This window comes from Mesitornis unicolor, unplaced genomic scaffold (genome assembly GCF_000695765.1).
Source record: "Mesitornis unicolor isolate BGI_N332 unplaced genomic scaffold, ASM69576v1 scaffold14214, whole genome shotgun sequence".
Lineage (NCBI taxonomy): Eukaryota > Metazoa > Chordata > Aves > Mesitornithiformes > Mesitornithidae > Mesitornis > Mesitornis unicolor.
This window is the reverse complement of record NW_010182141.1, coordinates 1-15,861: the sequence shown is the minus strand read 5'-3', so window position 1 is coordinate 15,861 and position 15,861 is coordinate 1. Positions and strand designations below refer to the sequence as shown.

The window sequence follows — 15,861 nt, the reverse complement described above, 5'->3', positions numbered from 1 at the left end:
TGAGATCCCATTTGAAACTCGTTCTACTCTGATTATAGGTGGTCAGTGCTTTGTGGGTGGGGAAGAGACTGTTAGTAGACTTTGTAGGCAAATGACAGCAAAAGTGAAAAGATGTTTACCTAAAATCTTGGGCTCTGTTACAGACTCATTGTTTGTCAGGAATTTTCAGGTCATTTTCCCTCTTCTTTACTACTTCTGCTCTGTCTCTTTTGCTTTCTCCCTCTTCCCCAGTTGTTCTGTACCAGAAGTGACATCTCTTCATCTCAGCATTTTTCTTCACTTCACTGGTTTCCTTTTCCTAGCCCAGATAGACACCCTTTCCTTGCTCTCCTGCTTTATATACATTCTTATATGTAACCACTGAGGAACTAGTTTACTCTTTGTTAGTTTTCTGTCTTCCCTCTATTTTGTCTCTGTCCTTTCCTGACTTCTGTTCCTGGGTTACTGATGCCATCCTGGGCTTCTGGTACCTTCCCTTTCCTTTCTAGCAAAGCAAGAGAGACAAGAGAGGAGGGATCTATCTTGTGCTGTTCTCTCAGTATGTTTCCAGGCCCAAGGAATCACATCCATTTTACTACCTATTTAATCAGACACACTGGCTACTTTGTTTTATATGGCTACAGAAACCCATGGTTAAACTTTTATATGACATCGCTAAGAAACCTGTTTCACTGAGTGCCCATTGACTGAAAGAGATGTTTACAAGTGACCTCTGGCTGCTGCTGTGTTATTCTATTTCTGTTCTAGTTGAGTTGGACAAACTGAGCTTGTCTCCTTAGGCAGTAAAGTAAATAAGAGTTTGGGATGAGGATCTTTAGCATTAGCCTGTCTTCTGAATTTACTTTAAAAATTTTCATATTTACACCCCAAAAGTTTGTGTAGGGGTTCTTTTGTAGTTGCGCGATCAACCGCATAAAATGTTTTCAGGAGCAAGTGGTGGTTCAGTTGTGCTTTGGAGTTAATACTGAAAGATCTGTTAAAAACCTGACCAGAACCTTCAGGGTCAGGCTGACATGAATCCACAGGACACGTTCATGAGCATATCTGGGAGCTGTGAGTAGCTGTCTGTCCTGGCTGTGAGCTTCATGGGATTAAAATGTATCGATACCCTTCAGTGGTGATAGCCCGTTTCAACTTCCTCACCTTTCATTTTCCCCTGAGCTTTTCTTCATGTGATGGTGCCTCATCTGGGCCATTCCCAACTCCCGTTACTGTTAACTGGGTCTACCAGTTTTTGCTCTGCTTTGTGAGTAGTTATTTTAAAGCAACAGGCACACTGCCATTAGTGAGAATGTTTTTCTGATTCGGGTCTGATGCTGTCATCATGGTTGGTGTCACCACTGATTTATCAAAAAAGAGAGAGTGTATTCTGTTTATTGAAATATTTGAGTGTGATCTACATGTGAACATGAATTAATGTTTTTCTTGAGTTCTGTGAACTAAAAAGTTTGTTTGCAAGTAACAGTAAAGCAAGATAGGTACGTAGACATAGGAATATTTTTATAAGAACAGAGAATTTGTTTTAAAAACTTATTTTTAAGACTGTCTACTAGCTTCTGAACTAATTTAGCTAATTTTTTTAGAAATGCCCTACAGTGAAAAGAAAACCTTGTAAATTGGGATTTAAAATAACTCTGAAGATTTTTACATGGTTCATGGATCAGACAGATCAGGCTGGATCAGTTTACAGAAACAGATTAAAATTTCTTGGTGGCTCAGGGGTGTGTTCTCCTTATAAGTTTCCCCTTATTAATGGAAATGAATACAATATGCTATGGTTTTAAGGCTTCCAGACAAAATGTTGGAGAGCTTTTTACAGTAATACAGCATGTTGACATGGAACACGGCAGGTGGAGACCCTTGCCCACTGATTCTAAAAGACTGCATTGTACAATTGGAAAAGAAATGAGGAAGCAGAGAGCGCAAGAAGAGAAGCAGCTCGTGCTTCACAGCACTCATTGGAGATGCTCTGAAGGAAATATTAGACCCCTGTTGAAATTCTCTTGCTCAGTGTTTTTTTAGATGACTACAAAGCTTAAGCTATAACAATTTACATTCCATCGTACTAACCTTGGTCTCACTAATTAGCAAAAAAAAATACAGCTGCAAAATGCTGTTTCGTAACTTTGTGCCCAGACTTGCCTGCTGGCAAAAGTTTGGGAGTTTGGCAGCCAGGATTGGCTGTTGAAACACTGTCCCATCTAGCTTGTGACATTAGGACCTATCTGCTGTGCAGATAGGAATGCTTAAAATAGACAGGGGTCACTCAAGGTGCTTTTCTTGACTTCTGTATCCCCCTTTCAGCCTGTGCTGATGTTATGAGAAGGCAGAAACACTTTGGGTTTATTTCTGCAGGAGTCTTTGATGGTCCGAGTTGGGCCAGCGGCAGTTCTTCACTGTTCGTTGTGCCAGTGCTTGTGCAACTGAACAGGGCGGTGCTGCAGGGGTCAATGGCTTCCAATTGCCGCATCAGCTCCTTGGATGGTTTCCTTCTCAGGCACCTGAAGGCCAGAGCCAGGGAATGTGCAGGAGGCTTTGAACGTGCAGCTCTAGAGGAGACAGCACTGCTCTTCCTTAGCTCAGCTCTGAAAGCCTGAACTCAGCTTAAAACAGTCCCAAGTAGGAGAAGTCCAAGGTGGCCTATTTAGAAATGCTGTCTTTTGCTCATTCTTCCAGAGAAGCTGTTAGCAACTGACTGGGTTGCAGTGACAGAACTAATTAGGTGTTTCCAAATCAAATACTGTGACAGGGTTCTGGCAATAAAAACGAACATGTAATAATTTAAATCAATGAAATCTGGTTTTGACTGACTGATGTTATTTGGATGAACCTGCAATTTGGCAAGTGCTTCTGGAAGACGTTGGGACAACCGAAGAGGCATTAGAAGGAGCAAGATTTATTCCATCTTTCTATAATATTGCTGCTAAACCTGTCCCTGTGTGAATAACTGGTCTTATTTTTAGGGAAATTACTAGACCATCATTCTGAAACAAAGCTTTTGTTTCCGTGTAGAGTAGTCAAGCTGTGATGTGGTTTAATCTTGCTGTATTTTTTTTTGTTTAAATACAGCCAGAAAGAACTTTCAAAGCAAGTCTTAAGTTCCAAAAGCATTTTCTGTTTTCAGCATTCTAGTACAGGAATACACATTTGAGATGAGGCTCAAATAATGGCTAGATAATGGCTAATTGGAAGTCAGTAGTGGAACAAGTAGGTGAATTTTGTTAAACTTCTTGTCGAACGCTCCCCTTTGAAGCAGTCGTGAGGGGTGTTTCTATCCAGGTGCATTCTCATTTGTTACTCTCCTGGTGGGCACTCTGATCCGGCTTACATATGGCTACAGATACAATCTAGATGCTCTTCTTGAAAAAATAATTTTAAAAATACTGTTTTCTGCAGCCGCAACCAGTGGTTAGATGTGTTGCCATGTGCATAAGGTACTTGAATGCTAAAAAGGGGAATACATTTTTAATTGCTTTCTTGAGCAGCGCCTCTAAGTTTTTTTCAACTTGCAGGCTCCTGTCATTTTTCTTCTCGTGCTAATGACTGCTTTTATTCAATGTACATCTGCTGACAATAGACTTTCTTTTCTTGTATCCCTATTGTGAGATTCCAGCAACTTCTAAGGTGCAGGTATTTGTAAACCTTTAATTCAGTTAGGACGTGGAGGAAGTAGGGTTTCAGTTGCAGTCTCAAGAGAAACAGGTTCTGCTGTCACAGGCATGTACTTCCCCCACGCAAAGGAAGGCAAAATCCCAATTGTGTTCTTAGTAGTATACAAAGCTCTTTGGTTTTGGCAGATGATTCTTAGTAGTAGTAGCAGCAGAAGTAGTATTATTGTTACATATTGATATATATAATGTATTTTGTGTTTATATATTAAAAGTATCCAGGTTTATTTCCATAGAGGTATCTTTCTTTGGGGCTGCTTGATAGGTATTTTCTCTTAGTAAAGCATAGACACCAAGTTCAGTGATATTGTTATTCTGAATAGGTTTTCTTTCTTGTGTAAGGCTCACAAAGCGGCGTTGTATCTGAAGACTAAAATTCCATTCTTTGTGAAGGATATGTCTACTATGTCTTGCACGTACCTTTTTTGCTGTTGCTATGTACTGGTCATTGCTTGTAACAGCCAAAATAATGACCTTTACATCTGTCACATTCCTTGTTTTACATTACGTGCTAATACCACCTTAAATGTTTTGTTTTAAATCACATTTCCTAGAAGTCTTCATGATATGTCCATTGTACTTGCTGATACTGAAATGTGTCCAGTAGGGTCTGCTCCCCAGTGGAATAGCTGAGGAAACGTTTGAGTGTGAGTTTCAGGGAATATACAGAAAGTATTTTTAATTTTCAGTGTTAATGAAACCCTTCCTATGTAGGTATTCTTTCTTCTAACCTTCCTGTAGGAGTATCTGCCAAGATCACTCGCTGGAGCTGAGTTGAGATACTCCAGTATATTGGCAAAAGGGCTCATTTTTGAGTGATGAAAAGTTGAGCCTTTTTTGTGTGGACTATCCTTGAGACTAACAGCACAAAACAGCACATCTTTTGGAAAGCTAAATAATCTAGAATTTATAGAGTTAAGCTAAAATATTTCTCTTATGTTGTGTTGCAACATGTGTATCCGGTCCTAGAAATGTTGGGTTTTTTTTTTTCTTAAAAAATCGTCTAGATGAAGCATAAGCAGTGCTAAATATGGTAATAACATTGAGCTACAAAATTCCTTACAATTGTGTCAGCGTGCCTTGGAAATTTCACACATACTGGGGCAAAACAATATTTATATCCACGAAAATATTTCTTTTTGCCAGATACTCCTGCTTTGGATTTGCACCGTATCCATCTAGATTTGCACATTGTCAGCAGGGGTTTTCTAGAGTTATGAGATGCATTGCTGTTAAATGAAGACATTAATCATACTTTCCTATGTTTTAAAAGAAATGTAGTGCTTTTCATTCTTTTCCTAAGTGGTCTAGAAAACCATGTATACATATTTCAGCTGTGTGATTTCACAGAATCTCAGACTGGGTGAGGTTGGAAGGGACCTCTGGAGGGCATCTTGTCCATCCCCCTGCTCAGGCAGGGCCACCCAAACCTGGTTTCCCAGGACCATCTCCAGGTTGCTTTTGAGGATCTCCATTTGAGTTCTCCTAGTGAAGACTGAACAGGGTTTTTTTGGCTGTTTAGCTATGCATTTTTAAAGTCAAAGAAGTGTAGATTTGGTGGTTTGAGAAGGGAAAGGTCTGTATTTGTCTGCCTGGTCCCACGGCACTCTGTTCTGCTGCTCTTAATAATTCATTATAGTCTACATTGAAGGTAAATAACATTGCCATTAGGAAGAAAATAGCTATGGGAAGAACACTGTTGAATCTTTGACTTTGAAAATGCTTGACTCATAATACATATATTTTTAAATGGCACTGTTTTTGTACATAGCACTCACAATGGAGAATATATAAGCTTTTTTAAAAGTAGCTTATATGCATTTGCAGTGCTTACCTGTTAAGATTCCATTGCAGTGATTTTAAGAAATAGACACACAGTCTAAAGCAAAAATCATATCATCAGTTAATGGGTGAGTGCCTACTCACATAGTGAGCTATGACAAACTGCTGCATATCCAAGTTATGAAGTGAAATATTTGGAAATGGCATAAAATTAATGTTGGGTCAATCAGTTAATCACTTCCTTACTTTGATTTGCTTTCTAGTTTCTCACAGGTCATATTCATAGTTCTTGAAAAGTCTATTGACATGTGTAAGCTTCTTACATTCCAGACGTGTACTTTTTTTTTTCCATCCTTTGTCTGCTTAAAAATATGCTTGGTTTAAACTCCATAGTGGTACTTCACTTTTAAAATAAAGTTTTTTAGCTTGGTTTTTAATGTGCACAGTGCATAAAACTTTAAAATCTTTAAAAGTAGGATAAGTAAAGTATGAGTTTAAAGTTGATTACCTATGTGAGATGAGAGCTGCATTATCCAAGTATTTGACTCCCTGAGGTAGAGGATTGAGTGAGTTCTCAGCAGCACAAGAGCTGTGAAATGAGTTCTCTGCAGTTTATGAGACTGACCTATTGAGTGCTTTGGAATTTCCATTTTGTTACATGTTTAAATGCATGTCTGCTTTGCTCTTTGCCTTTGTAGCACAGCTAATGCACCAGAAGACGATGGTCCAAATAGGTATTCCCGAACAGACAGGACAACTTACAGCAGATACAGCAGGGATGCAAATTCTTCAGGCAGTTCTGTACCAAGTAGCGCTTTGGAAAAGAGGATTGAGGAACTTGAAAGAGTAAGTACCACCTTAACATCTGCATGGCATAGATCTGAAATAAAGTACCTTTGAAATTCCACGGGGAAATGTACAACTGAAATCTATAGAAATGATGCTAAATGCTTGAAGTACAGATAGTTATGTCTATAAAAATGAATGAAGAGTCAGACTGGCTGAGAAGAATGTGAACTTCCTAGTCACACATGTTTAGTTTTCATTTGGTGTATAAGTGAGAAATAGTTGAGGTAAAGAAGATAATACGCTTAGAGAGCCAGCAGTGCTCTGCATATTTCTCATGTGTACCTCGTGACATCAACACAAGGCAAAGAACTTGGGGGAAGGAGGGGCTCACTGGCTGTTCAGAAAATTAGTGAGCCTGTTTGGTCTACTTCTTAGTTTGGATTTTTTAGTGTACTGAAATATTATAAAATTTAATTCTTATCCAGTTATTTGTTGAAGTTTTAAATGTTTAAAATATATATTTAATATAAAGTTTTCACTATTTCAGACATGCTTCATATGAACAATTTTGGGAAAACGTAATAATGCTAAAGCTGAGTTTTTCACCTAAACCAGTATTTTGCTAAATAATGTGATCTGTACAATTATTACTGGCTTCTCTGTCTTCCTCTGAAGTGGATTTTTGTGGGTAATTTGCGAAGTGTTCTTGAACTTGTATGGATGAAAGTTACTAAGCAAACACAATTTTAATAGTTCTTTTTTTTTGGAAAGGATGAAAATAAAGCATATTTTGTAGAAATCACTTCTTTTTAAGACTTTGGGAAGCCTGTTTTGAAAGAAGTACTCTGTAATCCTCCCTTCCACATCAGCTTCCTTCTGAAATAATTTAACTGCCAGTAACACAGAAAATAGAGGAAGATTTAAGGGCTTTCCTTCAGTATCCTGAACTCATATTTGCTGAATTCCTAATGGGCACATTTATTATGTCTCACATTCAGGCCCACAGATCTAACACTGAGTCTTCATTCCTTGTTAATGGTAGTACAAAAAATCCCAACCAACCAAAACCACCATGAAACTTGCCCTGCTCCTTCCTTTCCTTCCCTTCAAAAAAAAGACTAACCCTCTGAACATAACAAATTTGGAAGCTGATACATTACAGTTACTTACTTCTGATCCTATCCAATTTTGAATTCAGGCTTAAGTTAAATATGAATTAAAACATTATCTCTGGAATCAGAGATATCACACAAGTTTGCTGTGGGTAAAACATGCTTCTTTAAGCTCCTTGAAATGTGTGTTTGACTTGCTGTAGAAAAGGAATTACATGTCAGTGTGTGTGGGTTTTTCTTCTTTGTTTGTTTGTTTGAAGTGGTAATAACTTAAAACTGTCTCTTGAAACCAAAAGTGACATTTCAAACTTCATTGCATCTTCTGGTTTTAGGAACTTGTAAAGGAGAGACAGGAAAATGCAAGATTAATGAAGATGACACAGGACAAAGAGGAACTAATTGGAAAGCTGAAGGAAGAAATTGATTTATTAAACAGAGTAAGCACATACTTTCTCACATGGTACTATATAAAGAGGGGGACAAAAGCCTCTCCATTTTCTGTGCTGTTCTTCAGACACACATCAGATGAAAATTAAGTATGGAGGCTTTTTTCGTATTTGTGTGACTTTTCATAGAGGCATATCAGTAAGTGTTATCTTTTCCAGGTGACTTCTGTTTGTCAGTATGAACTTCTGTAAGTTGTGTGTTATTGGAACACCTGAGATTCTTTTTGTAAATTCAGTATGTAGCATACCAGGAAATAATTTTAAGTCAGGATTTTGACAGTTTTCTCAATAAATTGTTAGACAAAGTAGTTATAAATTTAATTTCATTTTAGTACGCTTTTAATTACTAATAATGGTTTAGATAATCTTAGAAAGGTTTAGAAGTAAGTGCTTTATCCTCTGACACATATTCTCATAATCTTCATTGTTGACCCTCAAGTAAAGGCAGATCAAGATGGGGGCAGGAGACTTGGGCTGTCATCATCCAGGCAAGGTGTATAGGCAGGAGAAGAGGGGGTAGAAGAGTGAGACATGCTTGGGAATGTGACAGGATGAGAAGTTTTAAAGTTGATAGAAGATTTTAACAAGTCCCAGTTTTATGGGCAGACTGGAGCTCTCGTAGGATGGATTAGTCACCTCATCTTGCACTTCCTGGCTGAGGAGCACAGCCTGGATGTTCTGGGAAACTGTGCTTCTCCTGGTCCAGTGCAGACATTCCCATGAAAATCCAGAAGAAAATTTCAGAACTGGCTTTGGTCAACCCAGCAGTGAGAGGAGGCAATAATGCTGTGCATAGTGGCAAACATTCATTTTCCAGTATTTATTTGAAACTAATTTAGAGGACTAAAGTAGCCGAGATTATTCTGAAACAAGTTTCTTTTTTATTTTCTTTTTTTTTAATACATTTGGAAGTTAATTTGTAGGATAAATGAAAACTCTCCAAAATAGACAATACTTCTATTTTAATTGAAGAAAAGGTCTTTATGCCATTCTTTAGTTCTGCAAAGATTGTGTCACGTGGAAGCTGATGATCTTATTACAGTCAAGGCAAGTGTTCCTACCTTCTACATAATGGATGGCAAATCTGCTTAATACTGCTGCTCACATCTGACTTCTGGCTCTGAGGTCAGAAAGAACAAGTCAAAAGAACTTAAATCACTGAAAGCTTGGGTTTTAGGACCGTAACTGTTTGCAAGGTTTGCTCTTCCAGAAACAATGTTATTTTTTTCCTGCTATATTTGAAATATGGTATCCTAAATTCAATCCATCACGTGTCCGACTAGAAACCATCGTCAAACATGAGCAGTGAAGTCAAGCAGTGCCTGTGCCTTTCCAGAGTTGAAGTATTATGGCAATTGCTGCATGTTGCATGGAAAGAAAACGTAAAACAGAATATAGTCCTTCCAGAAAATTAATAAAATAATACCATTCCATGAGATCATCAAAGCTACATTATTGGTGCTGCCTGGTTAGCCTCTCATAAATGCAGAAGAGAATGTTTTCTTATTTTTTTCTCCATCAGGTCATCATTTATCATAGTTGTAACATTGTCTGTTAGCTTAATTGTGGTTATTTATGCTTGCATCCCTTGGGGTTTCCGTAACAAGGAAATAGCTGCCTCTTGACTTTATGACCAGCTTCACAATTTGGTGTCTTAGAAAAGTTTGAACCCATGTCTCAAGTGATGCTTCCATTAAAACAAATGTAGGTTTACTGTCTGTCTTAAATAGCTTTTGGATTTATGATTGCTTCTATATTGGCTATCCATGTGGATTTAGAAAGAGGAAAGCTTTAGAATATTAAGAAAGGCTACAGAAATACTGCATCATTTCCATGATGAAAGTTAATAGAGCAGTTTTATTTGCCTAGAGCTTACTGTCATAACTGAGAGCATGAGAGGCAGCACTTGGCCATCCATCAGTTCTCCATGAAATGGTGCTCTGTAGACCTGGCACCAGGACTGGATGCTTTGCATGGAAGAACAGTTGTGATCTTCAGCCTTCTGCTCAGGCTTCTTGACAACTAAACTTTACTGAGTGAACTTACACAGAGATCTTTTTAAAAGATTTTGCTGGTAGGTAACCTATTTAGGGATCTTTCAATTTGACCGTCCAGCATTCGTGGTCTTTCTCCATCTTTACTATTAATCAAAATATGCAGTTACTGCATGTTCGGTTGCACAGGTATGAAAGAATCTCAAGTCGAAGAACCTAAATGACTTTTTAGAGCACCATTTTATTGCATAGCCATAGCTTTGTGACTGCTCAGCCCTCATATTTAAAGAAATGCTCTTTCAGTCAGTTCATAAGCATGGATGCATCCTGGATCTTGTATTAACACTTCAAAAATAGTTTTTCCAGGAATCCTGAAAATCTTTTGGCAGGCTTTTTCTCATTTTAAGTAAATATATTTATTTAATGTAACAGTATAATTTTACTGAGATCAGTCAATGAATCACAAATATAGTTAAGGAACACGAGCTGCATTTATATTGAGAAACAGGAAAGGCTTTCTGCCATAAATGGCATTCTTTCACTCCAGTACCTTAGCCACTAAAAGTATGTCTGCCACTTTTTTGTAAGAAAAGGGTAATTGCTTCATAAAAACCTCAAATATCTGAAGGGAAAGGCATCTCAAGACATTTAAATATTTGTAGGCTAAGTTCAACTGTTGACGAGTTTACACTTGGTCATCTCTGACCTCACCAAGATGTCATTGTAGTTAAATGTGTGTTTGGAGAGTCTGGCAGTGAGGATTTACAACCCAATTACCGTCAGTTCCTTTGGTATGTGAAGGCCAAGCTTGCCTGCTATTGCACCTTTTTTTTTTACTAATAAGCATAAATTTATGTTGCAATTTTGAATAAGGGACTTTAAATACCATAGTGGCAAAAAAACACCTGCATCTCTCAGCATATTGTTTCTGTGGATATTTTAAGACCAATAGTTATTTTTCCTGGCTTGTATTCAAGAAATTCTTACTTGTAGTAATCTTTGGAATGTTATTTTTGCTGCATAAACATTTCACAAACTTTTAATATTTTATTTTGAGTAAATTACAGGCATTTTAAACAGAAGGTTTTTAGGTAAGCTATAATTGCAGCATTTTATGGCTAGGTTACCGACAAGTTCAAACAGTATTATGTATCCTGAACTAAATAATACTGTTTTATTGGAGAAATGTTGTCCCTTTCATCTGATTATTGATGTGAACTGCACAAGAGAGAAAACAAAGTGTGTTTCTTAAATAGTAAACTGTATTTATAGTGCCCATCCATTAAAACTTGGGATGCTTAGATATTTAAGTCACTTGTATCTGTTATATCGGAGTGGTCAAATGCTTTTCCTGGAAGTCATTTGTACTGTGATGCAGCACAACTTCTGTGAGGCCACGAGGAATTTCTGGTAGCGAATTCTTGATTCTACATTACAAAAACAGTAAAGTAATTGTGAAGGTATTGCAGTACAGATTTTGGCTTGGCAAACTGAAGAGGCTATTAAAAATCATGATACCAATTAAACACAGCATCTTTAGCGTGCACTTCTGGATTAACCCCGCTAAAAAGAAACTAGAAAATAGACTCTGTATGTCAAAGACCGCTTACCAACTTAAAGGAATGAGAGAGAGAAAATCTCTTTTCTATACTGTTTTATGTGTAGTGGAGCATTGCAACAGCTGGGTTTTGCAGACTTCAATCAGATGGCACCTGGGATCTCTAATGAGAATCCTGGTGGTTCTGCCTTTGCCCACCTTTCACTTTCCTACTAATTGCTGTCCTTGAGGTCAATCTTCTGTTTCTTCCATGGTTTTATGTACAGTAAAATTATTTTTACTAAAGTAATGCTTACATTAAACAGCCAATTTCACTGGTTTTCACTTTAAAGGCCTGAAAAAGACTTGGTAGGAAGTGAAGAAGTTAAGTGGGAACTGGGTAAAGATGATAACCAGTGGAAGAAGGATAAACGTTTGGGGTGGGAGCAATCAGTTTTAAGCACCCATTTTTACTGTGTATACTGTCTGTCCTTTCAGTAGCAGGTCAGATAGAACTTACAAAATGCCTTTTATTTTTTTTCATAGAAAATTAACAAAAAATGGGCAGGCAGCACTTTTTCTGTAAAAATTTGGTACTTAATTGAACACACAAAGCAGGTCTTCTTGCAGTAATAACCAGTGATGTGTAAATGCAAGCGAGGTGGTTGCAGACAAGCACAGTCTGGGGAGCAGAGGCAATTGCTGACTAATACACTCTTTTCATATGCCAGTAAAATAATCACACCCATCCTATTTCGGTTTCTTGGTGCATTAATTCCTGTTGTAGCTTTAGTTTATATGTTTCCATAATATAATATTAGTAATTATAATATTTCCATTAATATAATATTAATGTTTTGTAATTACAGTAACACTTGGAAGAAGACTGGTTTAACAGATTTTAGGGTAGCTACTGTGACACTAATTCTTTCCAACCCCAGCTTCTTAATTTCAGATCTAAGATGCTAAAGTCATGCTGCTACAAATTAAGAAGGTTGTATTTATGTCCTCAGAAACATTTATTTTTCTTTTTCCTTTCACAGGACCTAGATGATATAGAAGATGAGAATGAACAATTGAAGCAGGAAAATAAAACCCTCTTAAAAGTTGTTGGACAGCTGACAAGGTAGAAGATGCAAGCCTCAATGAGGAAAGATTTAAAAACTACTGATTGAACGTTAAGGTCAATATAGTAATACTTCTTGTGTTCCAGTATGTTATAATAATTGTCTTTATATTTATTGTTAGGAAACCAGATGAATGTTTATTTTCATAGTACTTTCTTCTTCATTCAATGAAATGGCATCAAATTTGGGGTATATTTTTAGCTTTCTTTTCACATAAGAATTATTTCAGGTTTTTTGTCATATTTCAAAATATTAAGTTAAATATATTTGGGTTTTGTATCTTCAGATTACATCTGGATGAATTACAGTAATTTAAAATTCATGGCACCAAAATAATTTTCAGTTCTTGTGGGTGTATATTTTTGAAATGAATGGAAGCAATACATAAGAGCTTTGTTTACACAGATCCAAAATATATATTTTGGGAAATATTTCCTTTTTTGTTTAAACAGCTGTAAAGTGGATGCCTTATTACTGATGTATAACATTTTGCAGATTGATTACTTGCTCTAAAACTCTTGTATGCTGAGGTTTTTTACCATATCTGAAAGACTGACAATAGTAGAGAGTAGCGGGTTTTTTTCTGTATAACAGTATTCTGGCAGGAGGGGGAGGTTTATTAAAAGCAAAACAAAACCAAAACAAAAAAAACAATAAATCACCTGTGGTATCAGCATTAATATCATAGAAGTTGTGCATTGCAGTTTATTTTAAAAGCTTTTGCTTTAGCAATGAAATGCAAGTTTTTCTATCAGACAGTGAGTTTGTTTGCTGTGTTGAGAATTCAAACAAAACCTGGAGCTTTCATTTTAGCAAAGATACTTCTGCAATACTCTTCTACTTTAAGCTGTCATCTTAAAATTTGTAGTGTTCATAACCAATGTAAGTTTTTTGATGTTTTCATTTTTTAAGTTGTGTGGAAATTTTTGTACATAGCAAAGTAGAGAGGCATACGTGTGATTCATGCCCTTCTGAAACATCCGATGGCTTAAGAAAATCTTTTATCCTTGATTTTAAACTAACAAGGTATTTTAAAAGTGCCTGTTTACATGTTACAATCCAGTTATGACTGTGTACTGATTCTTCTATAACATGACAGTAGACATTATTTTCATTTGACATTAACCACAGACCTCAGTTAAACAGTCCTCTTCTTGAAATTCTTGCCTATTTTATTTTTATTTTATTAAAGATATTTTATTTCTTCTTAACACAGCACATTTTTCATTCCTGGTCAGAATAAGTGTATGTATGTCATTTGAATCAAGACACTAGAAATGAAAACATTTTGAAGAGTCCGTGTTTTTTCTTGTCTGTTTTGAAGTTTGCTGTCAGAGAGTTGCATGCATGTAGGTTTTTTTACCTTAAAACTTAAAGGCAACCTTAATGTATCATAACAGTCACCTTTTCAGATTTGCCAATTGTTTTCATAATGTGTATTTAATGACCGTAAGAGTTTCTTAAATTTAAAAATCCAGGTATTATTGTTATTCCTTGGATTGTTTTGGATATAGGGTAGGTTATTTTGCATTTGTATTCTAATAAGGAAGAACTTTCTTAAGCTTTAAAATATTTTTCAAGAGACATATTCCAGGATGCCTTGTCTTTTTCCCTCATGGTGGATGAGATCCCATGGGACACCATTTAAAACCTTTGCTCAGGGGTTTAAAAGGTATGGGGTGTTTGTATAGGCCCTCTGAACACCAATATACACCAGTGAATATTGCTTTTAATATTATTCAAACAGTAAGAAGTCCATTAATTTATCAGTTTCATGAAATTGAAAATTTGAAGTAATAAAAAAGTGAGTTGAGATGTATGCCTTCTGAATAAATACAAAGTTTTCTCTGGAAGAACATCTGATTTCCTTCTCTGTGTACTAGGTAGGAAATGCACACACTGATTTATGGCATGCCAAACATATGGGAGCATCATTAAGGAGTTAATGCAGAACACACAGATTAATATGAAGTTGTAAGTGAAGTATTTCCTAAACTGTGTTTCACATACTTCTTAAGCCAAAGAACAATAACAACAGAGAACATAACAAGAATTACTTGTCTTCATGTTACCTCTTCTTGGTTTGCATGTGTATTGACTGAAACTTAGCAGCAGTAAGGCCAAAATTAATTCTTTTTTTTTTTAAAAAAAAACAAAACTTGGACATCCAGCTGGCGTGAATATGTGGCAGAAGTAGTTCTGATATCCTGCCTTAAAGAAGTACTGGCAAGGGAAGTTTCCAAATATTTGAAACCAGTAATGCTTCAGGCAGAACATGTGAACCAAGGAACTGTTGGGAACTCACAGATAAAGTACCTCGGATGTACGTTGTTTTTGTGTATTATTACACAAATGTAAAGCTCTTGATGGTTTAAAAAAATCCCACAAGTTGTATCTTGAAACATAACGCTTCTGCTGACCGTTTAGAAGATTTGGATGGCTTTTTGGAAAAAAGTATGTCAATATCAAGTCATTATCACTTACATTATCAGACCCTTGGGAGAGGTTTAGTAGATTCTAGGAAAAATTATGTGTTACGTAGAATTTTTAGTTGTTTAGTCGTTACTTGCCATTAACTTTTTATTTCAGTAGGGTACGCTTGTAGTCAAGCTCAAATATGGAAGTTTTGATCTTAGGAGTTTTGAAAGTCTTGAATTAGCTACCTTACCAGCAATTCACTAACCCAGGTCCATGTCCTCACCTGTCCAACAACTCAATCGCTCTCAGTTGTGTCATTTGAAAGCAGAGAGACTGATGTAAGTGGGACCCCACCTCACTTGGGAAGGCTATACGAGTCTTGAATGAATCTTGTTCTTAACATACCAAGACTGAATTGATTTACTAGGGTTTTTTTGGAGGGAGGGGGACATTAGTATGCAATATTAACTGCATGAGTAAGTGTCTTGGAGATTTCCAAAGTTTCATGTTGTAATTCATACCAAACCGCTTAGGTCTAGCATCCATGTTTCTGGGCAACTTGGGTCTTCTAGGAAATATAAACAGAAAAGGGCTCCCATTGACTAAAGCAAATATGACAGTTTTTTTTTCAAGGTACTTTAATAACAAACAGCGTGTTTCCTATTCTAATAATGCAAAATTTTTATATATATATAATGACCTGTTATGGTCACCTACTGTTGTATAGAAAACATGTACTACATCCAGAGCTAAAGGATGAAATTGTGCAGAAATGTTTTCGTCATTGATAATATGCACTTATGTTTGTGGGTTTTATTCCCTAAAGAAGTTCAACCGTGTATAAATGTTGATGATTTGTACAAGGAAATTCAAAATTACTTATTTTTCATTTTTTAAATAATTAAATGCCCATGCCAAAGTTCAGTGTTGCTTGATGTATGTATTAACTGAAAGAGTACAGTCTGTATTTGCAAATGAGTTGTTTTTT

At 36.5% G+C, this 15,861-nt stretch overlaps 1 protein-coding gene across 1 annotated transcript in view; it reads left to right on the top strand.

Moving 5' to 3' along the window:
• Positions 1–13,073, top strand: part of PAWR (PRKC, apoptosis, WT1, regulator) — a 37,772-nt gene extending 24,699 nt beyond the window's left edge. Inside the window, exons 5-7 of the mRNA XM_010183682.1 lie at positions 6,149–6,296; positions 7,684–7,788; positions 12,372–13,073. Coding sequence (XP_010181984.1) covers positions 6,149–6,296; positions 7,684–7,788; positions 12,372–12,458 — 340 coding nt within the window. The 3' untranslated portion in view covers positions 12,459–13,073. The remainder of the gene's footprint in view (positions 1–6,148; positions 6,297–7,683; positions 7,789–12,371) is intronic.
• Positions 13,074–15,861: the final 2,788 nt, after the last annotated feature.